Genomic DNA, 24,261 nt, shown 5'->3' on the forward strand with positions numbered 1-24,261 from the left:
ACTAATGACACCTTATTGTAAAGTGTTACCACTATTTTTAATACTAATCATTTATTATTTTAATAGTTTACTGACATTTATTTATTTGTTTAAACCGAATATTAAATACATATAAATTAAAATTAAATAACATATATTATTATAATTATTTACAATAAAACAAATAAAGTTTTTACAAATAAAATAATCTAATTTTTAAAGACAAAATAGTGTATTAATAGTAGTGGAGTCAAACGATTAATTGCGATTGATCCAAAATAAAAGTTTTTGTTTATATAATATATGAGTGTGTACTGTGTATATTTATTATGTATAATATAAATACAAACACATGCATGGATATATTTAAGAAATATATGTTATCTTTATATAGTAAATATATTTATTTCTATAAAATATAAATGTATATACATGTAAATATTTTCAAAATATATACTTAATGTGTGTGTATTTATATATTCATAATAAATAAACACAGTACACACACATATACAGTGGTTTGACATCACTAATTAATAGTTGAGTACAACAGTATTTTTAGACGCCACATTTTTTCCTGATTTTAATCTCACATTTCATTGCATTTTTCATTTGTTTAAGACTCATTAATTGTTTTCTGTTTGCTTTGTTAGTTCTTCTCAAACATGTCAGTCCCTTCCTTGTCCAGAGAGAATGGGCTTTTATTCTCTGAGGTGTGTAGGTGGAGTGATGCGGGATCAGGTGTTGGATGGCTCTTTAAAAGCATGTGTAAGTCTCAGTAGTTCAGTAACTGCTTTCACTGGAGCAGCACACCTGCAATGGAGTGGCTTCAAGTCTTTGGAATCCTGGCAAGTTTGTTACTCTGCAGTGGAGCTCTAACCACGCCGAGGTTTGTTCAAGTTACAGTCCTATTAGTTAAAAAAAGTAAGCCGTTTATCACTAGTACTTGTTATTATAATGTCAAAAACTTGTATTAGGCCTTCTAGGAATACCACAAAAAACTGGTATATTTTCACAAGCGTTTTCAGTTTCAGTTGTTTTAGAATATTCTCTGAATTCTCTGTTTTAGGAATGAACGGATATTGACATTTTTAGCATTTGAAAAACCTTGATAGAAAAAAATTGCATTTATTATGGCCAGAAGCTTATGTTTTATGGCCAATATTCTAAATCTGCACTCTATCTAGATTTTTTTTCATGCTTTAAGATTTTCAGTAAATAAATCAATTAAAATAAGTCTCTTCTGTTCACCAAGGCTGCATTTATTTGATCAAAAATAGTGAAAACAGAAATATTATCACAATTTAAACTGTTTTCTATTGCAATATATTTTAAAATGAAATTTATTCCTGTGATCGGATCTGTATTTTCAGCATCATTCCTCCAGTCTTCAGTGTCACATGATCCTTCAGAAATCATTTAATATGCTGATTTGCTGCTCAAGAAACTTTTCTGATTAACATCAATGTTGAAAACAGTTGTGCTGCTTAATATTTATTCAGGATCCTTTAATGAATAGAGAATTTATTTGAAGTCCTTTGCAAACTTATAAATGTCTTTATTGTCAGTGTAATGCATCCTTGCTGAATTAAAGTAAAAAAGAAAAAACATATTTGGAACAGAAGTTTCTGGTAGAAACTGTTTAGACTTTGCTGTTTGGACAAAAAAAGTCCTGATATGATATAATGTAGCATATAATCACAGATATAATGTATCTCTATATGTAAAATAAGATATTTTTTAATTTCAGCCCAGCACAGAATCCCTCCTATCTTATATCCGTCTCAGAAGTTCTCCGCTGTGGCGTTCCGACCACTTTATCAGTCACCGTTCTGGCAGATTATTCCATCAAAGTCACGGCTGAACTCATCCATGGAAACAGCAGTGTGGCCCAAACAGAGGGCACCGTCCCAGCAGGTAAATCACCATCATCTGACTTTTTATTGTGTTCTTTTATTGCACTGCATTGAATTATCATCTGGCTCATCCCACATTTGCACATCTCATATACATATGTAAAACATGTATTGACAAAACCAACATATACTGTTAGATATACTAGGGTTAGGTTTGTTTAAAATTAATTTTATTTCATATTTTATTTTATTTATCAGAAGTGAACTTTTACTCAGATTTTTTATTTCATTTAATTTTTTAGTTTATTTAATGTTATGACAATCAATAAATGAAAAGCTGATATATGTAAAAAATCGGTATTCAATTATTTCTAAAAAGCACCTTGTGGTTTTTGAAGTTTATAGCTGATATTATTTAACAATTAGTAACATATATTCAAATGCCTTAATTTAGCCTGAGGTGCAATGCAATTTATTCATTCCTAAACACATTATTTGTCTAACACAGTGTTTAAATTTACATTCAAAATCACACTGTCAAACTGGAAAAGTGACCTTATTAGGATGACCTATACAATGTACATATGATATTTTATAATATACATCTCCACCCTGTTCAAACAAGTATTGATGTCATTACATTCATGTCTGCTCTGCATTCATTTTTAAGGCTCTACCAGACTGCTTGCTCTTCCCCCCGTGAGTATCAAGACTGTCATTTCCATGAATCATTCAGTACAGAGTTGCAGCGTTTACTATGTGTTATTTTCACTCCGCAGGTCTTTTCTGATGACATGAGTTACTGGTATCCATATCAGCTGGATGTTAAGGGGTTTGTTGGCGCTAATCATGTGTTCTCCAACTCCACCACTATGGTCTTCAGTCCAAAGTGCATGTCCGTCTTTATCCAGACCGACAAGAACAACTACCAACCAGGACAGACGGTGAAATTTCGGGTTGTATTGGTTACACCTGAAGGAAATCCGTACAAGAGTCAGATCGATATTTTTATCAGGGTGGGTGTCTGCAGTGTTTGGCAATTACCCGTGAGATCATTTAAAGCCATTATTGTGTTAAATGAGAAAAATATCAAGTAGACATAAATAGCTTTAGAAAGAAAAATGAGATTTGATTCAACATAAAATTTATTACACATAAACATTTAGGCTACAACAGCCTAACATAAACATAAAAGAAGAAAATTTGCGAAACATCTCAGTATTTTTTGTTCATACAATGAAAGTCATTGGTACTTAAAAGAGCTTGGTTACCAACATTCTTCAAAATATCTTCTTTTATGTTACACAAAAGAAAGTAAGTCATACAGGTTCACTTTTTTGGTGAACTGTCCCTTTATTTATTTCTATTCATTCATTCATTCGATTCGTTCAAACTGCTGATTCATTCAGAAATAAAGTAAACAGCTCTTTACGAATGGACCACTGAATCATTGGTTCACCCGATTCGTTCAAAACGTGGATTCAGTCAGAAACAAAACACCACTGTGTTGCTTGGAGATGCACAATATTCTGCTGTGGCTTTAAATGTAATATTTTCATTGGCAAAGCTGAGCAAAAACAGACAATATTGTGTTTAAAATATAACACAAAATTAGCCTCTTATTTATTGAACTGTTGTATAAAATCACATTTGCACAACTTTTGCATCAATATTTTTGCGTTTATTATAGACTTCTGACTACAGTTTCATGTCATCTAAAATCTTTATTAATAGTTATGGTATAACATTTACGCATTTAGCAGTCGCTTTTATCCAAAGCGACTTACATTGCATTCAAGTTACAGTTTTTACATTTTTATCAGCTCTTGCTTTCCCTGGGAATCGAACCCATGATATTGGCGTTGCTAGCGCCATGCATTTTAAGTGCTGATCTGAATCAAATGATTCGCAAACCCGCTCCGAAGTTCCGATCTGAATCAAATGATTTGCGATATGTGCCCTGAAGTGCTGATCTGAATCAAAAGATTCGCAAACCCGCTTCGAAGTTCCGATCTGAATCAAATGATTTGCGCTATGTGCCCTGAAGAGCTGATCTGAATCAAAAGATTCGCAAACCCACTTCGAAGTTCCGATCTGAATCAAATGATTTGCGATATGTGCCCTGAAGTGCTGATCTGAATCAAAAGATTTGCAAACCCGCTTCGAAGTTCCGATCTGAATCAAATGATTTGCGATATGTGTCCTGAAGTGCTGATCTGAATCAAAAGATTCGCAAACCCGCTTCGAAGTTCCGATCTGAATCAAATGATTTGCGATATGTGCCCTGAAGTGCTGATCTGAATCAAATGATTTGCAAACCCGCTTCGAAGTTCCGATCTGAATCAAATGATTCGCAAACCCGCTTCGAAGTTCCGATCTGAATAATGATTCACGAAACCGCTCCATCATTTTTGATCGGAACTTAGTATCCCAAATCTTTCAATTTGCAAATTAACTTGAGAAACCGCTCCGAAGTTCCGATCTAAATCAAATGATTTGCAACCTGCTGCAAAGTCCCGATCTGAATAATGATTCATGAACCATCGGGACATCGGATCATATATCATAAATCTTTCAGTTCGCGAACTTGCTCCGAAGTTCCGCTATGAATATTACAGTGAGTTTGTTGGCCTGCATCATCTTTGTCAACAGTCAACTGTATTAAATGTAAGATGACGTACAGGTCTGGGCCGTAAACTGCATTCAAATATTTTAATTGCTTTATTTTTCCATAACTAATTAATTAAATTAACACGTTAAATTGACAGCCCTTGTATTAATATGTTAATTTGATTGCATGCCAAATCAAAACAGATACTGCAACAGTACTCATGTGCTTTTATTTATTTAATTTTAACAATATATATTTCCTCACGCACAAACATCTGCTTATCCCTCAACAGACTCTTGTAGTTTAAACCAGAGCCATTGATAAAGAGATAGCATTAATATGTTCTCATACTCCACTTGGCAGTCAAAAGTGACCGAACATCACAAAATCATTTTAGCACTACTGGTAGAAAATGAACAGATACATCAGCAGTGTCATTATGAAATGTATGGATTATTTTTGTGTTTTTAATGTGAGCAGGATCCCAAGGGGAATTTGATTCGACAGTGGCTGTCTGTGGATGGTTTTCTAGGTGTTGTTTCGAAAGAGCTGAACCTCTCTCAGAACCCGCCGCAAGGCCCGTGGAAAATTGTAGCTGGAATCAATGTGAGTTGTGTGAAAACTTGAGTGGAAGGTTACTTTTTTTATTGTTTTGGCCTATTATGCAGAAAAATATACATTAGCAAGCACAACAATTACTTCATATCAGACTGTTTTCAAAGTATAAAACTTTTCCATTCTAATTCTAACACTGTTAATTTTGCGTTCATGCAGGATGTCGTACATGAGAGAGTGTTCACTGTGGAACACTATGGTGAGATTTCACATACGCTTCATATCTTTTATGATCTATGTTTTGTCAAGACAGCAGTCTTTATCAGCATGTGTTTACAGTGCTGCCTAAATTTGAGGTGAAGTTGGACGTCCCCTCCGTCCTGCATTATGAAGACATACTGACCGGGATGGTCACAGCCAAGTGAGTGATTGTCTTGAACAGTAGTCTGATTATTTAATAGAAACACAAAATTCATACTTTCCCCCTGTTCTCAGGTATTTTTATGGGAAGCCCGTCAGAGGGATGATGTCTGTTGTATATGACCACTTTTTCAATGGCTTTGTGAAGCATCACCAACTTAAAGAGACAGTGAGTACAGTTTCAGGAGAAACATCTACGTTTGAAGCACTGATACTAAATTTCTCAGCCAATACTGATACCAATACTGACAGCTTTCAGCAATCAAACATAAGGATACAGATTATTGGCCGATACAGCAGTGCATCCATATTTGAAACCCAATGCATTCAATTTAAAGTGAAAGTTTCATTAAGTGTTAATTGGACTCATTATCTCTGGTGTAGATTGACGGTTCTGCTGCGATCACATTTGATGTGCCGTACTACAGACAGTTAGGTGACAACATGTATTCCTATTACGATGCATATGGGCCCAGTGAATATGTCGACATTATCGTGACTGTCACAGATGTTACAGGTGCGTCCCATCCTGCCTGTACCTGGCTGTCAAACATTAATTACATGAACTAAACTGCATTCACAAATTGAGATGTCCTTTCACGTTTAATTCAAGCTGTTTTTGTTTATCTTTCTGTAGGGTTAACCTACAACAGCACCGCAAGGGTTTCTATTGTGAAGAATAAATATAATCTGGAGTTTCTGCAGCATCCAGAGATCATAAAACCCTCCATGACCTTCACTGTTCAGGTAAAGACAGATAAAAAAACCCCCAAGAGTGTTACACTTCAGTACATATTTGGGGCAAACTGGGTGAATCCCGAGGTCATGTTTCACCCTAAAATCAAAAGGAAAAAAAATTATATTATACACAACAATGAACTTTATTTTTTAGGAAAATGAAGAATAATTGTATTGTGATATTATTTTTATGACAGTTAACTAAAATTGTGTGATGTGTCTATGTGATATATCTTTGCCATAATGCCAGGTGTGTTTTACAGTTTTTATTTTTTTACCCAAAATTAAAATTAAAGTTATATTTTTTAAAATCAACAGAAATTAAACGCAGTACAAAAATCCTACAGTGATTTATTTATTACACATTATTGACAGTAAATCCATTTAGAAAACTTACTTAAAGAGCAGCTTAGCACTTGTGTTCGGCAGCATCCAGTTCATCCTTACTCAGTTCATCATCCTAAGATTTTCTTAGTGGATTTTAGTGTGTTTTACATTCATGTCAGTATTTAAATAATATATCATTATTTTTCACATTAATGTACGGAAACCTTAAGAGCTCATGGTGGTGGAAAGATTTCGGGGTGGGTGAAAAAAATTTGGGGTGGGAGGAAAAAATATTTTTTAAATCTTTTGCGTTCTCTCGCAAAACTTTGCGTTCTCTCGAAAAACTTTGTGTTCTCTCGCAAAACTTTGTGTTCTCTCGCAAAACTTTGCGTTCTCTCGCAAAACTTTGCGTTCTCTCGAAAAACTTAACTTTACGTTCTCTCGCAAAACTTTGCGTTCTCTCGCAAAACTTTGTGTTCTCTCGCAAAACTTTGCGTTCTCTCGCAAAACTTTGCATTCTCTCGCAAAACTTTGTGTTCTCTCGAAAAACGTTGTGTTCTCTCGAAAAACGTTGTGTTCTCTCGCAAAACTTTGCGTTCTCTCGCAAAACTTTGCGTTCTCTCGAAAAACTTAACTTTACGTTCTCTCGCAAAACTTTGCGTTCTCTCGCAAAACTTTGTGTTCTCTCGCAAAACTTTGCGTTCTCTCGCAAAACTTTGCGTTCTCTCGCAAAACTTTGTGTTCTCTCGAAAAACGTTGTGTTCTCTCGAAAAACGTTGTGTTCTCTCGCAAAACTTTGTTCTCTCGAAAAACTTTGTGTTCTCTCGCAAAACTTTGCGTTCTCTCGCAAAACTTTGCGTTCTCTCGAAAAACTTAACTTTACGTTCTCTCGCAAAACTTTGCGTTCTCTCGCAAAACTTTGCGTTCTCTCGCAAAACTTTGCGTTCTCTCGCAAAACTTTGTGTTCTCTCGCAAAACTTTGTGTTCTCTCGAAAAACGTTGTGTTCTCTCGAAAAACTTTGTGTTCTCTCGAAAAACTTTGTGTTCTCTCGCAAAACTTTGTTCTCTCGAAAAACTTTGTGTTCTCTCGCAAAACTTTGTTCTCTCGAAAAACTTTGTGTTCTCTCGCAAAACTTTGCGTTCTCTCGCAAAACTTTGCGTTCTCTCGCAAAACTTTGTGTTCTCTCGAAAAACGTTGTGTTCTCTCGAAAAACTTTGTGTTCTCTCGAAAAACTTTGTGTTCTCTCGCAAAACTTTGTTCTCTCGAAAAACTTTGTGTTCTCTCGCAAAACTTTGTGTTCTCTCGAAAAACTTTGCGTTCTCTCGCAAAACTTTGCGTTCTCTCGCAAAACTTTACGTTCTCTCGCAAAACTTTGCGTTCTCTCGCAAAACTTTGTGTTCTCTCGAAAAACTTTGCGTTCTCTCGAAAAACTTTGCGTTCTCTCGCAAAACTTTACGTTCTCTCGCAAAACTTTGCGTTCTCTCGCAAAACTTTGTGTTCTCTCGAAAAACTTTGCGTTCTCTCGCAAAACTTTACGTCCTCTCGCAAAACTTTGCGTTCTCTCGCAAAACTTTGCGTTCTCTCGAAAAACTTTGCGTTCTCTCGCAAAACTTTACGTCCTCTCGCAAAACTTTACGTTCTCTCGCAAAACTTTGCGTTCTCTCGCAAAACTTTGTGTTCTCTCGAAAAACTTTGCGTTCTCTCGCAAAACTTTACGTTCTCTCGCAAAACTTTGCGTTCTCTCGCAAAACTTTACGTCCTCTCGCAAAACTTTGCGTTCTCTCGCAAAACTTTACGTTCTCTCGCAAAACTTTGCGTTCTCTCGCAAAACTTTGCTTTCTCTCGCAAAGCAAACATTTTTGCGAGAGAACGCAAAAGATTTGAAAAATATTTTTTCCTCCCACCCCAAATTTTTTTCACCCACCCCGAAATCTTTCCACCACCATGAGCTCTTAGGGTCTCCGTATTAATGAGAGTTGGGACGTGTTAGTCACGAAAAAAATGCCACAATGCAAAAAAAATGCAATGGCTCTAAAGAACAGGCTTAAATTAAATGAAAGAGTAGGGTGGGGGGTTACATTTTTATTAAAATAATGTCATTATCCATTTTTTTATGTGTTTTCTTGGTTTTGTTTTTTGTTTATTTATATAAATGTTTAATGTTTGTGAAATATGACCTGACATGACCAATAGATTCATCATTTTTTCCCCATATTTTTATTTAATAAGCTGAAGTTGAGCACCTATGACAGCCGGCCGCTGTCAGATGAAGATCAGAGCAGAAGCGTGCAGCTGGTGGTGACCCAGCACGAGTTCAGCCCCTGGACGTGGATGTGGAACAACGACGAAGACACAGGACCTCGCACAAGGAACAGCACACCAATGAGCTTCTCTCCCATTTACGATATTCCAGTGGAAAATATGGATCTTCCTGTTACTGCTGATGGCGTGATATCTTTCCAGATTCACCTCTCTGACAGCGTTTCCACACTTGATATAGAGGTGCGAACTCTTCATCCATGCTTTCCACCGCCTTAATATCGATATGCATAGTAGAAGCATGTCAACTGGGAGGAAGCTTGACCTCTCTTCCTCCTGATGTTGTTTTCAGGCCCGGTTTGAAGACACAGTCCAGCATCTTCAGCTCTACAGGAGTTATTCTTCACCGAGCAGATCCTACATACAGCTTCACAGAGACAGTGATCCTCAGGTACTCAAGCTGTTTGTATTTCATGCTGTTATTTTTGTTTTCATTGCGTTTTCACTGACAGAGTGACTTTTTGCAGGTCGGACACCCGCTGCATTTGACTTTGGAGAGCAATTTTAACCTGACAGAATTTCACTATCTTGTAAGTATTTTGGATAAAACGACACTGCGTCCATTTTTAAGACAAAAATGTAACTATTGAGCCAGTACTGATGAACTCTGTAAGAGAAACCTCCATGTATCAATCAATCAATCAAAAGAAGTTGGAAAGTTCAAACAAACTTTTTGAAGGAGATTTCATGATGGGTTTAAATTCTGCAAATTATTTAGAATTATTTATTAATTTAGAAATGTACATAGAATTTGTTTTACTGAAATTATACTTACTTTATTTAATTATTTGTAATACATTAAATGTAATTGTAAAGAATGTGAACCTGCAAATGTATTATTTCACATTTTAATAAATATTAATGTTTAAATATTAATATTATATTAATTTAATATTATTTAATTTAGTTTTTTTAAATATATATTTTGAAATATATAGTTAAATGCTTTGGATGTATTTAACTATGTTAGTACTTTAATATAAAAAATATTTAAACATTTTTATTTTTAAACTTTTTGTTTCATTAATATTATATGTATATTTTTTTTTAAATATACATACTTTTAAGATTTGACGTACACTACAAATGCACATTCAATATGATTAAGCACAGTATCAGTAGTGAGTCACTGGGACATTTCTGAGAATGAGTCTGAATTGATGGACGCGTTCTGCAGGTGATGTCCAGTGGTCGGGTGGTGGATGCTGGGACGGTGCATTCCTCCTCTTTCAGTCTGATCACAGATCACTCTTGGACTCCATTGGCCTGTGTGATGGTGTACCACACGCTTCCAGACGGAGAGATCGTGAATGATGCTCTGCAAGTTACTTTCACACAAGTCCTGAGAAACACGGTAAGAGTTCATCACGGGATATATAAATGTTTGGAACATTTACATTTACATTTAGTCATTTGGCAGACGCTTTTATCCAAAGCGACTTGCAATTGGGGAATACAAAAAGCGATTAATCTTGAAGAGGCAATCAGACAGAGGAAGTGCTCGTAACACCAAGTCTCAGTCATTGTTCAAATAAGTACAAGCTAGTAAGCGGAGAGAAAGATAGAGGGAAAGGTTTTTTTTTTTTTTTGAGTTTAGGAATGAAGTCAAGTAGTGCCGAAAGAGATGAGTTTTCAGTTGTTGCTTGAAGATTGCCAGGGATCCAGCGTTCCGGATAGGGGTGGGAAGATTATTCCACCAGCCAGGAATGGTGAACGAGAATGTTCTGGAGAGTGATTTTGAGCCTCTCTGTGATGGTACCACAAGGCGTCGCTCACTAGCAGATCTCAAACTTCTGGAGGGGATGTAGGTTCGTAATAGTGAGTGGAAGTATGAGGGTGCTGAGCCTGTGGTAGATCTGTACGCAAGCATCAGTGTCCTGAACTGGATGCGAGCTGCCACTGGTAGCCAGTGCAAGGAGATAGAACATAAAGATTAAGATGGAAATTCATAAATGTGATTGATAGTCATTGTCTTAGCCTATTTTTGTAGGTATACTGGTTAACGTTAATAGAAAAGTTACAGAAATAAAAGCAAATAATAATAGACTTGGTCAAAAAGTCTTCTTAAAAGTGTCCCTGATAGATTTTCTCAGTAATTATCTTGTTTTACTCTAAAATATGTCAATTTTAAAACAAACATTGCACATTGAACTTAATGAAACCAATGCTGATAAATAATGTTTGAAGTATGAAGATATCAGAAAAGAAAACTAAGAAAAACTGCAATTCTGAAATTGTAGTAGTTTTCTTTTAACTGAAATTATATTGACTCAATTTGGACATGCAAAAGTACTATTTTATATTTACTATTTCATATATTTAGTATATTATTTAGTCATTTTTTGATGTTTTGATGAAAATCAGACAATTAAAAATAAAATACATTTATTTTGCATTTTGCGAGACTAAGTGAAGATTAATCTGTAAAATAATACGTTTTGCTTCTATTTTTAATGTTTCTTTATGAATTTTGACATGTTGAACATTACTTTTTGTGTATCATTGACAGTGCACATTAAAACAAAAAAAATATGTTGACAACCTAAACAAGCTAATCTGTTATTACTCATGCATAAAAATGACATGCATAATACTGAGCTAACAACAGTTTCTAGCATAAACAGTTACCAAAAGTGAGTCGTCCAGAAGTGTACATTGTATGATTTTTGACAAGCCCCACAATGTTCTGAAGTGTTCCAGAAAGCACTAAATATAAACTAAAGCAAAATATCTTTCAAATTAGTGCAAAATGAGTACAAAAACGTATCTGTACTAAACCAGTGTTTCATAATTAATGACTTACCTGACTTAAATATTCATCCAAATATTTATGCTATACAATAATAATTAGCACCACAGAATTACAGAAGAACAAATTTTTGTGACATTGTGTAATAAACAACTAGTATGTATAATTTATAGTATACATTTATATAATACAAATGTATTATAAATTATATAAATAGTATATATTGACTGTTGAATTATTCTAGTTGAATATCCTGTTTCACTCTGAAATTTGTCACATCATTGAAGTGAAATGGGTTGTAGTGTCATTATAATAATGAATACTTGGTCTCAATTGCAGGTGTCTCTGAGCTGGAGTCAGGATCGTGCCGAACCGGCAGATTCCGTCTCTCTCTCCGTGTCTGTTTCCGAGCCCGGATCTCTGCTGGGAATTCTGGTAGTGGACAAAGCAGCATTGGACTCCAGCAAAGACAATGGCATCACAGAGAAGACGGTAATATGGCCTTATACAGGTTCTAGATCACTGACATCAACACGGGGCAAATATGGAGATCCTTTGTTTTCCGGGTTTCTCACCTGATTTCTTATCTCGTTCAGTGTATTGAGTTTTAAAGTGTGGGAAATCATCTTTGGGATTTTCAGACGAATGTTTTTCCCACAAAAAGATCACATGATAAGTAAAACTGGTCATCCTATGTAACCAAACGCTGACACCACGCCCGCGTTTCACTTTTAAACAAAAGAAAGAAACTGAGAGGAACTGTGTTTATCAGAACTAGGTGAAGAGGTTTGATGGTACAGACAGCATTGTGTTGTTCTGAATTCACAACAATAGCCGGTTTGTGATGGCCAAACAGCAGCGTGTTCTATTCAGATGATGTTAGGCATCACAAAAACTGATCAAAACTAATCTAAGATCAGCAACATGAGCTTCTGTGTGTTTTTCAGGTGCTGGAGGAATTCATGTCGTATAGCAGAGAGATGATCCATGCGGATTACAACATGAAAATGGGAGATCCGTATTCCATATTCATGGTAGAATGTCATCTGACGCTTGATTTTTATCTCAGGAACAGAACATGTATCACCTGTCCACACAGGGTTTACAGTTGTTGTTTTATTCTGCAGACGTGCGGAGTCACGGTTCTGACCGATGCCAAGCTGAATCAGGAAAGGAGTCAGTTATTTCCTTTATTCCGTAAGTCTTAATGCTGAATCTACCCTAGCAACGACTCAGAACACCATAGTAACCATCTAGTAAAACTGATCAGTTCAGTTCAGAAATGTTTCTTGAGCAGCAAATCAGCATGTTATATGATTTCTGGAGGATCATGTGACATGAGGCTGAAGCTTTGACTCACAGGAATAAATTATTATTTTTTGAAATATATTAAACCGAAAACAGTTATTTTAAATTGTAAAAATATTTCACAATATCACTCTTTTACTGTATTTTTGTTCAAATAAATGAAGCGTAAAAGACATCTTTACCATATTCTTTATTATATATATATTCCTAGGTTAGTATTCCTACAATGTCTGTAGACTATAGTCACATTAGGAATAAAATAAACTCTAAAATGTGTATTCTTTCCACTGGTCTAAAAGAAATGTAATGGATGCAAGATAGCGTAATATCTTGAAACTGACCAGTACATGAAAAAACAATAGCTTTGCCTGTAATGTCTTGCCTTTTCATAATCATTTTCGCAATAACGCTTATATGTTCCACAGCAGGGGTGGAATACTTTATGAATCAGCAGGATAGCGGTGGTTTTCAGGAGCCAAGAAAGCGAACAGACTTTCCTGAAACCTGGATCTGGCTGGATGCTAATGTGAGGTATGAAGAGATATATGTCTGTCTTCGAGGGTTAGGGTTAGGTTATCCCAGTTGTTTCTCCCAGACAGCAATGAGTGAAGCAACTTTTGCATCAGCATCATTACTCCAGTCTTCAGTATCACATGATCCATCTGAAACCATTCTAATATGCTGATTTGCTGATTGTTGTGCTGCTTCATATTTTTGTGCAAACCATGAATTTTTCCAGAATACTTTGATTAATAGAAAGTTCGAAAAGAACACTGTTTATTATAAATATCTTTACTGTCACTTTTGATCAATTTAATGCATCCTTGCTGAATAAAAGTATTAATTTCTTTGATCTAAAGTCAGAAAATTGAGCGAATTAAGTCTTCTGCTTCTCTTTTTTCCCCCTAAGAAAGATCTGAGCTTCTATCCACGTTTGTTTTATGTCAACAATTTACTAATTTGCATCTGTTCTTATTTATGTTGCAGTAATTCTGCCTTGGATTCCTTCCAGTTCACCGCGCCGGACAGCTTGACCTCCTGGGTGGCCTTTGCCATCGTGATGTCAGAGAATCTGGGTTTGGGCATCAGCGCTCCTGCAGAGGTGACGCATCATGTGCAATTTATCTGTCACTCAATATTTACAGATAATGATTATTAAAAAGGAGTTTCTTTCCCAGTTGACTGTGTTCCAAGATTTCTTCGTGTCACTGAATCTCCCAGCGTTCCTGATCCGTGGAGAACTGCTACTGCTGGAAGTCAATTTATTCAACTATATGGATGTAGATCTGGAGGTGAGATTTTAAAATAGTCAGTACTATGTAGCAGCTGTTCTCTGATACTTCTGAAGTATCGAAACGTTGATTTAATGATGCTAGAAAACATATTTATTAGTGTTTGTTATAGGAATAGTTCACCCAGAAACGAAAATGTGCTAAAACATGTCTCACCCTCAGGCCATTCAAGATGTAGATGAGCTTGTTTCTTCATCAGATTACATTCCATCACTTCCTCACCAATGGATCCTCTGCAGTGAATGGGTGCCGGTCAGAATGAGAGCCCAAATAGCTGATTAATCACAGTAATCCACACCATGTTAATTAACATCTTGAGAAGTAAAAACTGTGTTTTTGTAAGAAACAAATCCTTAAACTTTAAACCATTGCTTTTAACTTTAAACCATCGCTTCTGGCCAAAATACTATATTCTATAATCCATAGTAGCACTTCCTTCAGTGAAAAAGGCCATCCCTCATTGTCCTCTCACATAAAAACGGTGCTTGCATATTTTTCTCCTGATTCAGACGAGACAACATATTTAACTTGAAAAAGCAATATTATAGATAGAGCACATTTTATGTTAAAAATATCTTAACTATATAATTGTTTATTATAACACAGACCTTTTCACTTCACAAGACATTAATTAATGGACTGGAGTGGTGTGGATTTCTTGTGGATTATTGTGATGTATTTATCAGCTTATCAGTTTGACGGCACCCATTCACTGCAGAGGATCCATTGGTGAGCAAGTGATGTAATGCTACATTTCTCTAAATCTGTTCACATGAAGAAACAAACTCCTCTATGTAATGGATGGCCTGAGGGTGTGGATTTTATGGCAGCATCATTGACAAACATTGTGATAGTTATTTGAACAAAACACTGACTCAATATTAAACTCTGGAACACAAATAAACAAAAGTAAAATGTTTTGTGAATGCCATTTGATGTTGATTTGTGAATTGAATGACCTGAAGCTCTCTTCATGTCTTTACCCGGCACAGGTGATGGTTGTGGTTGCAGAAAGTTGGATGTTTGAGTTTGTGTCACCAGGCAATGGAGGATTTTCCTTGGACAACGTAAGGAAAACCTCAGTGTTGAGTCAGAACATCACAACGCTTCTGTTCCCCATCAGAGCCACAACACTGGGAGAGATTCCCATCTCTGTCAAAGCCACTTCCGTCTACTCTTCAGACTGGGTCTACAAGACGGTTCTTGTCAAGGTGATTTATTTCAGTGTAATATTTCACCCAAAAATTAAAAGAGAAAAAGTGTTGGCCTATTTTGCATAAGAAAATTAAGGTTTTAATTATTTAATTGCAATTATTTATGCAATTATTCATGCATTTATTTATCTATTTATGCATTTATTTATTGTTCATTATTATTGTTCATGGCTGCAATGCTTATGGACATTTTTAGCTTTTTTCCTCATTATGTTTGATGATTCTATATTTCTTAAAGCGGTGGAAAATCTGTACTATGTTAATATTTTTGTTTTAATAAATTAAAGACAGTACAGATATTTATTTTGTCAGTTTTCATGACAATTTTTGTCTCATGTGTTCATGTCTGCAATGCATCTGGACATTTTTCCCTCATTTATTTATTAAAGCAAACCAAATCTGTAATACATTGGTGTTTTTAATAAACTGAAGACACTCCAACAATGTGCAACGGCCTGGGAAAGTGGAAAATCCTAATAAACATTTTTGTTGTTGCTGAATGATTTTTCTCTAGCCAGAGGGACTGGAGCAATCATACTCTCAAACCTTGTTTCTGGAGTTTCAACTGAAGCAGAACACTCTGAGTAGGACAATGTCGTTTAATTTTCCTGCACATGTGGTTCCTGACAGTCAAAGGGCCAGCGTGTCTGCTGTGGGTATGTATCCTCACTTTGTATTTCTGTTCTAAGAGCACATTATCAGTCTGCTGTTGCATATTGAGTGCAAACATCTCTCCTCTGTATGTGTATGTTGAAGGTGACATTCTGGGCCCATCTATTGGCAATCTGGACTCTCTGATTGAGATGCCTTACGGTTGTGGAGAGCAGAACATGATCCATTTTGCTCCAAATATTTATGTTCTCCAGTACATGAGAAGCACCAAGCAGACCGATGAACAGACCAGAAGCAAAGCTATGAGCTACATGATGGAAGGTAAACATTGTGTAGTCTTATAGTTCTGAGACAAAAAGCAAATGTCCTTGAGTTATCATATATGTTCTGTTTGATTGCAGCTTATGAACGTGAGCTTTCCTACCAAAGGCTTGATGGTTCCTTCAGTGCTTTTGGAGACAGTGATGATTCTGGCAGCACATGGTATACAAAAACACATTACAGCTTAAATTCTACCCCAAAATTCTGATTTGGAGTAATAATAGCATGTACCATTTTTAATATCAAACATTTTCATTCCTCTTTTCTGTTCAGTGCTGATAACAGAACTGATGGATGAAAATGAAATCAAACACGCATCATGTGTGAGTGATTGCTGGTGTGTTTTGTGATATTCAGGCTGTCAGCGTTCGTGCTCAGGTGTTTCCTCCAGGCCCAGGGCTTCATTTCCATCGACCCGATGGTGATACAGAGGACAGCATATTGGCTGCTGGCTCATCAGAACGCTGATGGTTCGTTCGATGAGCCGGGTCGGGTCATCCACACAGAGCTCCAGGGAGGACTGGATGGGCCAGTTTCTCTCACAGCATATGTCCTTATAGCGCTTCTGGAGGACGCTGAATACAGGGTGAGTTAGACAGACTGAATGAATAGATAGATAGAATGTAGGATGAATGGATTGATTAAAGACTATCTGTTGTGTCTCTGGTAGAGTGCTTATGAAGGCAGCATTTCTTCTGCCGTGAGTTTCCTGACGTCTCGCCTGGCTCAGAGAATCTCCAGTAACTACAGCCTGTCTTTAGTCACCTATGCTCTGTCACTGGCCAACAGCACCGCCGCTCCAACTGCCCTCACCGAGCTGTTGACCAGAGCACTAATTGTTGGTAAATATCCTCTGGATTTACACTCTAAATACAGCACGCCACAGATGTGAAACACACACACAGCTGAAAATAACTTGCAATTTTCCTTTAAATCCACACAGTGTGGCGAGCAGCTGTAGTGTTATGGATGAGCGTCGCACCTGGCACAGTAAAATGTGTTAGATGATAATGTTTTTATAATAGTTGGAAGGTGACGCTGTATCTGGGTTTTTCAGATGGAGTGCCAACCTGGAGACCTCCAGCCAACGTCCTGTACAATTCCTGGCAGCCAAGTTCATCAGATATTGAGATGTCGGCCTACATACTGCTCGCCATGCACAGACTCAAACTAATGGATGAAGGATTCATTCTGGTGAAGTGGCTCAGTAAGCAAAGAAACCATCTCGGGGGATACGGATCCACTCAGGTACATATCAAACAGACGTTCAACTCACGAGAGAGACAATAGAAACTGTTTAAATGGGACAGAATGGCTGACTTTTAGGCAATTTTAGACTTTCAGGCTCCAGAAACGAATGTCGGCATTTTAAAAAAGGCTAAATTGTCTACAACAGCATTCTAAAACTCTCACTAAATAATTGTTTTTATTATGGTTTCCACAGAAATATTAAGTAGCACAACTGTTTTCAACATTGATAATTATCAGAAATGTTTCTTGAGCAGCAAATCAGTATATTAGAATGATTTCTGAAGGATCATGCAACACTGAAGACTGGAGTAATGATGCTGAAAATACAGCTTTACATCATAGGAATAAATTACATTTCACAATATATTCAAATAGAAAACTGATATTTTAAACTGTAATAATATTTCAAATTTTTACTGTATATTTGATCAAATAAATGCAGCTTTGGTGAGCATATTAGAGAATGTATAAGGGAATATTCCAGGTTTAACAGAAGTTAAGCTCAGTAGAATAATATACTGAGGAATAATCATCTGTAGGATAATATTGATTATCACAAAAATAATTTTGACTCATTCCACATTTCCTTTTTTTATTAAAAAAATAAAATAAGGTTGTTTTAAGGTTGTCATTATAAAGAAGTTGTAAATTGGTTAAAACCTTCCACAAAAAGGCTAGTAAGTGACTTTTTGCACTCTAAAATCATGTTAACATGCATATTGTTTAAATCTTGTCGTTTTAATATTAATACAGTATTGAACATATGTTATCCTGCACCACAAAACCAGTCATATGGGTCAATTTAAAAAAAAAAAGATTTATACATATACACATTATGCATATTATAGCTTTCCATTGATGTATGGTTTGTTAGGATAGGACAGTATTTGACCGAGACACAATGAGGGTGCAAAAAAAAAATAAAAAATCAAAATATTGAGAAAATCGCATTAAAGTTGTCCAAATGAAGTTCTTAGCAATGCATATTACTAATCAAAAAATTTATCAAAATGTTTTCATAATTTTACAATAGGAAATTTACTAAATATCTTCATGGAACATGATCTTTGCTTAATATCCTAATGATTTTTTTGCAAAAAAGAAAAAATTATAATTTTGACCCATACAATGTATTGTTGGCTATTGCTACAAATATACCCCATGCTACTTAAGACTGGTTTTGTGCTCTAGGGTCATATATATGGATTGACCCCACTTACTTCCCATTGTAAGTGCCTTTTTTTTTTTTGGTAATCAAAATTACACCACCTGGGAATATTCCTTTAAGACCGTCAGCAGGGTTTAACATCTACTGAGGCATTGACTGGTGTCCCAATGTCGATGATTACACACATCTATGATCTATTCCATTGATTCAGGGAGGTGAATTTGTTGGCAAGCGAATGTTTCAATTGGAAATCAAGGTGTGCGAAAGGCCATCGAAGTGAGATAAGAAAATGTACTTTAAATTTTAAAAAGGCCCTCTTGATATTACATTTGGCCCGGGACTGAAGGCCTGCGATCTGTCACGAACACTAACTTCAGTGAAGACTAGCAATTTGCAGGATGTGAGCTTTGATAAAGCGCTGCTCTCATGTTGAAGCCCCTCGCTTTGACACAACAACTCGAATCCAACAGGAGAACATCTGACTGCACTCGAGAGAGTCTTGGCGGTATTTGGTCCAGTGTGGAAAGATTAAAGGCTCTGTGTCTCTGCTCCACACATGTGCTGTGTTATTTACCAGGCGGCAGGTGATTGAATCGAGAGTGTATCTGTGACACAGATGCATGGGCACCTGTTATTGACGCAGAGAGAAGATCGCATCTGCCAAAACTGATACATGCTTATCCCATTTTTTTTTCTTGTTGAATGCACTTTTTTTGCACAGTTTTAAAGCTTTATTCAAAAATCTGTGCTCTGTTTCTATGTCTTTGTTGTCAGGATACAGTGATGGCGTTGCATGCCCTGTCAATCTACGCCACCTTCAGCAGCGCAGAGTCCATAGATCTCACCATCACTGTGAACGGTGCCTTTGGCGCCACCGCCATATTCCACATAGACAGATCCAGTTACCTGCTCCAGCAGAGCCAAGACCTGCCCGTATGTATATAATGCACTGCTCTAGATACACACAAACACACACACAGATTGGGGTCAATAAGATTTTTTTTTTTTTAAAGAAATGAATACTTTTAGTCAGCAAGGCCCGGTTTCACAGACAGGCCTTAGACTAAGCCAGGATTAGTCCATAGTTCAATTAGGACATTTAAGTCATTTTTATAAACATGCTTAGAAAAAAACATTACTTGTGTGCATCTTGAGACAAAACAAAGGCACTGATATATTTTAAGATCAGTCATTGCAAGTTTATTTCAGTTGAAACAGCTCAGACTTACATTTTAGTCTAAGACTTGGCTTAAGCCTTGTCTGTGAAACCGGGGGACAATGTTACAAAGGATTTCCATTTTAAATAAATGCTGTTCATTTGAACCCTCTATTCATCAAAGAATCATTAAAAAAAAAGTTACAACTGTTTTTAACACTGATAAAAAGAAATGTTTCTTGAGTTATTAGAATGATTTCTGAAGGATCATGTGACAGGAGACTGGAGTAATGATGCTGAAAATACAGCTTTGATCGCAGGAATAAATTACATTTCAAAATATATACAAATAGACAACAGTTATTTTAAATTGTAATAATATTTCACAATTTTACTGTTTTTACTGTAATTTTAATAAAAAATACAGCCTTTTGAATGGTGATGTATAAAGGAATATTTTGGGTTCAGCAGAAGTTAAGATGAATCTGGATACAAATGATTAAAAAAAATTATATACACACATATATATATATATATATATATAGAGAGAGAGAGTGAAGTGAAGCTTATTATTTTTAAAAAGCACTTAGATGAATTCTAAAAACATGAGTAAAAGTATTATTATTATTAATAATTATTAATGATTATTATTTGAGCTGTAAAGCTGTTTAAATTATTATTTTACAGTCATTTTAGGTATGTAATGACAACAAAGTTATAAAGTTGCATATAACTTAACACGATAAAGGCTAGTACATTTTGTAACTGAAAATTCAGCTTTGCCATGACAGGAATTTTAAATATATAAATAAATATATTTAAATTATTATTGCTTTTTAAATTGCAATATTATTTGATAATTTTCTTGTTTTTACTGTATTTTTGATCAAATAAATCCAGCCTTGGTGAACATAAGAGACTTAAAAAAACATGAAATCTTACTGACCCCAAACTTGAGCTTGAGCAGTAGTGCATAACTTGAGCAGCAGTGTATAACTCCTAACACAAAGTATTAAACTTCAAGCATGTGTGCTGTTTCTTTTCAAAGTGATAAATAGCTAGCTGACTGTTTGTGACGCTCTAGTAATTTGTCAAGATCTGCTAAGTGACACAGGCTAATGTTAGGTTTGCCTCTACAGATTGAAGCAGAAGAGGGGATTGATATTGAGGTGACGGCAGAGGGTAAAGGCTTCGCTCTGTTTCAGGTTTGTCTGAACATCTCCATGCCCTTAAATGCATTGTTTAGCAGTGCAAGCTAAAAAACAGGCTGTTCATTGCTTGTTGAATGACTAGTTGACCATCTTGACATAGCAGCATAATTTAGCAGGATCATCTTCATTGCAAAACTGTCAAATGGCGAGGTATTAAGGTTATTAAAAGCAGGTTATGAAGGTTCAACAGCTGTGAATAATAACCGAAACCCCCCGTAAAGATAAAAAGAGACGTAACGGCAGAAAATATTTTCTGTTGTCATCAGCAGTAGGTTCCCCTCTTTCTCAGGCCAGTGTGTAATTACACCTTTGATTGCTCGCCATGGAGAACGTAAACCGGCCCAGACGCTGTTTTCCTCATCAGCGAGACACCAGCAACAGCTTGAGATGCTTTGAAAGGCCACACCGAAGAAACAGCGTCCAGAACTCTCAAAGCAGAGATTACCTCATTTTGAGTTGTGTTTGCTCATTTGTTCTTCAGACTTGAATGATTCCTCAGTCATCTGGCTCGTACTGTTGCTTTATAAAACGTCATTAAAAAAGACTTATTCATTTTCTCTTACTGTTTCAGCTTAATGTGTTCTACAACGTAATGAACCTGAGAACGTCGCTCAGACGGCGTGACATACACACAGATGAGGCCTTTTATTTGTATATAGACGTAATGGACAATGAGGAGTTCAATGTAAACCTTCACATATGTTTCAGGTGAGCGGCTGAGCCGAACACACACTATTTACTTATTAGCACAAAAAAATGAGATTAAAAATGTAAAAAAATGACATGAATGTTCTGCTTTGACATTCATGTGAATTTGAGAAAATGCATGTACAAAAAAATAATAGGCTGTAAAAATGTTAGTTTTGTGAAAAGCTCAATTATTGTTAGTTTGCAGATTCCACTTGGTTTGATATTTTGTTTCTCATTATGGATGATTAAAAAAGTTAAATCAATATCCACATTGTTGATTAAACCGATTTCTAAAAGTATACTTAAAACGAATAATAAGATATAATCAATACTGCATTCGATTTTGGATATCTCGTAAAATGTGTCCAAATACTTTTTGGGGGTCAATGTAGATATTTGATCACTTCTGAGTATAAATCATATCATTTTTGCTGTTTTTTAAGGCTGAGGGAGGACCAGGGCCTGAAACAGACGGGTATGGCCATACTGGACGTGGGTTTACTCACAGGGTTCAGTTTGGCCCAAAACGGTGTCCATCTAAATGATTTAGTGAGAAGAGTAGAGACGACTTCAGGACGAGTTACACTTTATTTAGACACGGTGAGTTCCTCTTTCATATTCATGACTACAATAATACAGTATAAATGTGCTAAATCTGTTTTTGTGCTGATGATGGTTTATTTGGTTCATGTTTTTGAGTGTGTTATGCATTCATGGCCAATCTCATCGTGTTTTCTCTCATCAGGTGATCACAATGGAAAGGTGCGTTGAAATATCCACCATCCTGGACTTTAAGGTGGTCAATGTCCAAGATGCTGTTGTCATGATCTACGATTACTATGAGCCCAGTAAGACTCTTAAATAATAGCTCCAGATCATCTCTAATGCAGTCCTATGTTGCAGTATGTGTTTCAAGCTCCTTGTTTCATTCCCTTGTCTTCTGCAGGACGGAGGACAGTGCGGTCCTACACATCTGAGACGAGACGGGACATGTCTGTGTGTTCGCTGTGTGGGCCGGATTGCTCCCAGTGTGGGGTTGGAGACATCTGGCCGACTGACGGGACGCCGTCCATTAACCAACATCCACTTCTGGCTCTAAGTTTGACCACGGCACTCGTAATCCTCCTGTCAATCTGCAACTAGTGTCTTCCCTAAATCAAAACCTTTGTAATCAGTAACACCATAACAAAATTTATTAAGCTAAATTTATGTGTAAATTGTTTTAAAAAAATTGTTTCTGTAAATGTGAAAAGAAATCTGTGTACATTTTATGTATGAAAATTGGTGCATTTAGTTGAAAAATGAATGATTTTAACAGTTTAGACAATTTTGTTTCTTTAAAATTATATTTCATTAATGAAAAATAAATGATTAAATCTAATTAATAATTTAATTATACATTTATATTACAATTATTATAATTCATTAATTCATTATTGATTGAATAAAGGATGCTTTTATTTTTAGATTTTTCCAATGCACCATGTTTTTTTTTATTTTTAGTTGCCTTTTTTTTTTAAAGAATAATTGAAATAGTAAATCAGGGTCAGGCTCAAAACTGATAAATTATCTTTTTAAACGTTAGCACTCTTGATTCTTGCATTCCCTGTCATCATTATAATAATCCACTGCATAAAGTTGTGTTACGTACCTCAATTACGCATTTTCCAGTAGTGAACATGTTTGTCTTTTTTGATCTTATAAGTTGCAATGGCTTTAATAAGTTTCAACACTGTTTAAAAACAGTAAGTATCAGTTGTATGCAAAGTGACCTACATTGACCAAATCGGTCAAATTCAACAAGGAAAGTCTAAGAACCAAAATCTAAAAGATTATATTTAATGTCTTCAGTTAGAGACATGCAAACTTTGGAAAAATAATATTTTTGGCACTCAAGACAAGTATGCTTTGATAGAGGGAAACCAGATAGAGTTCTAGTTTCAACATTATTTGTTCTTCAGACATTCCTCTTTAAAAGAAAAAAGTATCAGCTATACGCAAAGGGATCCACATTTGGTTTTTGACCGCTGAAAATGTGTGAAAAGGCTCTAAATCTCAGGTGAGAATTCCCTCTACGGATTAGTAAATCAGAAAATATTCATCCATGGCATTTGATATTTCGGCTTTCATCGCTATTTATGTTTGTCTTTCTTTAGAAAAAATCTCAAAACCAAAAAATCTCAAATTATTAAAAACAAAATTTAGCTGCAGAGGTTTGAAATTTGGTTGATTTGACACTGAATGCAGTCACTCCACTGACCTGAATGCAGCTATATTGCAAATGTTAAAGTGTGAAGCCATGCATTTTTCATGCATGATTACACCACGATACAATAAACACACTGATTGCTGATTGCTTTTTGTGTTTTCACTTAGCTTGTGGTTAGCATGCTAGCATTGTTATTGTATGACCTAACAAACCCATCAATATAACACTGTAGACTTACTGTAAACACATTACAAAATCAATTTACAACAGATAT

At 35.8% G+C, this 24,261-nt stretch overlaps 1 protein-coding gene across 1 annotated transcript; it reads left to right on the forward strand.

The window, feature by feature from the left end:
• Window positions 1–797: 797 nt before the first annotated feature.
• LOC306843530 (CD109 antigen-like) lies at window positions 798–22,921 on the forward strand (the record flags this gene model as incomplete). Its single annotated transcript, XM_079375051.1, has 32 exons — window positions 798–868; window positions 1,730–1,896; window positions 2,577–2,851; window positions 4,927–5,052; window positions 5,221–5,260; window positions 5,341–5,422; window positions 5,497–5,590; window positions 5,806–5,938; window positions 6,059–6,168; window positions 8,717–8,989; window positions 9,099–9,197; window positions 9,274–9,336; window positions 9,984–10,160; window positions 11,895–12,047; window positions 12,503–12,589; window positions 12,683–12,752; window positions 13,289–13,394; window positions 13,851–13,965; window positions 14,042–14,155; window positions 15,148–15,366; window positions 15,884–16,025; window positions 16,126–16,302; window positions 16,383–16,464; window positions 16,660–16,888; window positions 16,973–17,144; window positions 17,360–17,550; window positions 19,496–19,654; window positions 21,017–21,082; window positions 21,660–21,796; window positions 22,222–22,378; window positions 22,524–22,626; window positions 22,725–22,921. The coding sequence occupies 32 exons, from the start codon at window positions 798–800 to the stop codon at window positions 22,919–22,921; spliced, it is 4,386 nt and encodes a 1,461-aa protein (XP_079231177.1).
• Window positions 22,922–24,261: the final 1,340 nt, after the last annotated feature.

The sequence above is a fragment of the Barbus barbus genome (assembly GCF_936440315.1).
Source record: "Barbus barbus genome assembly, chromosome: 24".
Classification (NCBI taxonomy): Eukaryota; Metazoa; Chordata; class Actinopteri; order Cypriniformes; family Cyprinidae; genus Barbus; species Barbus barbus.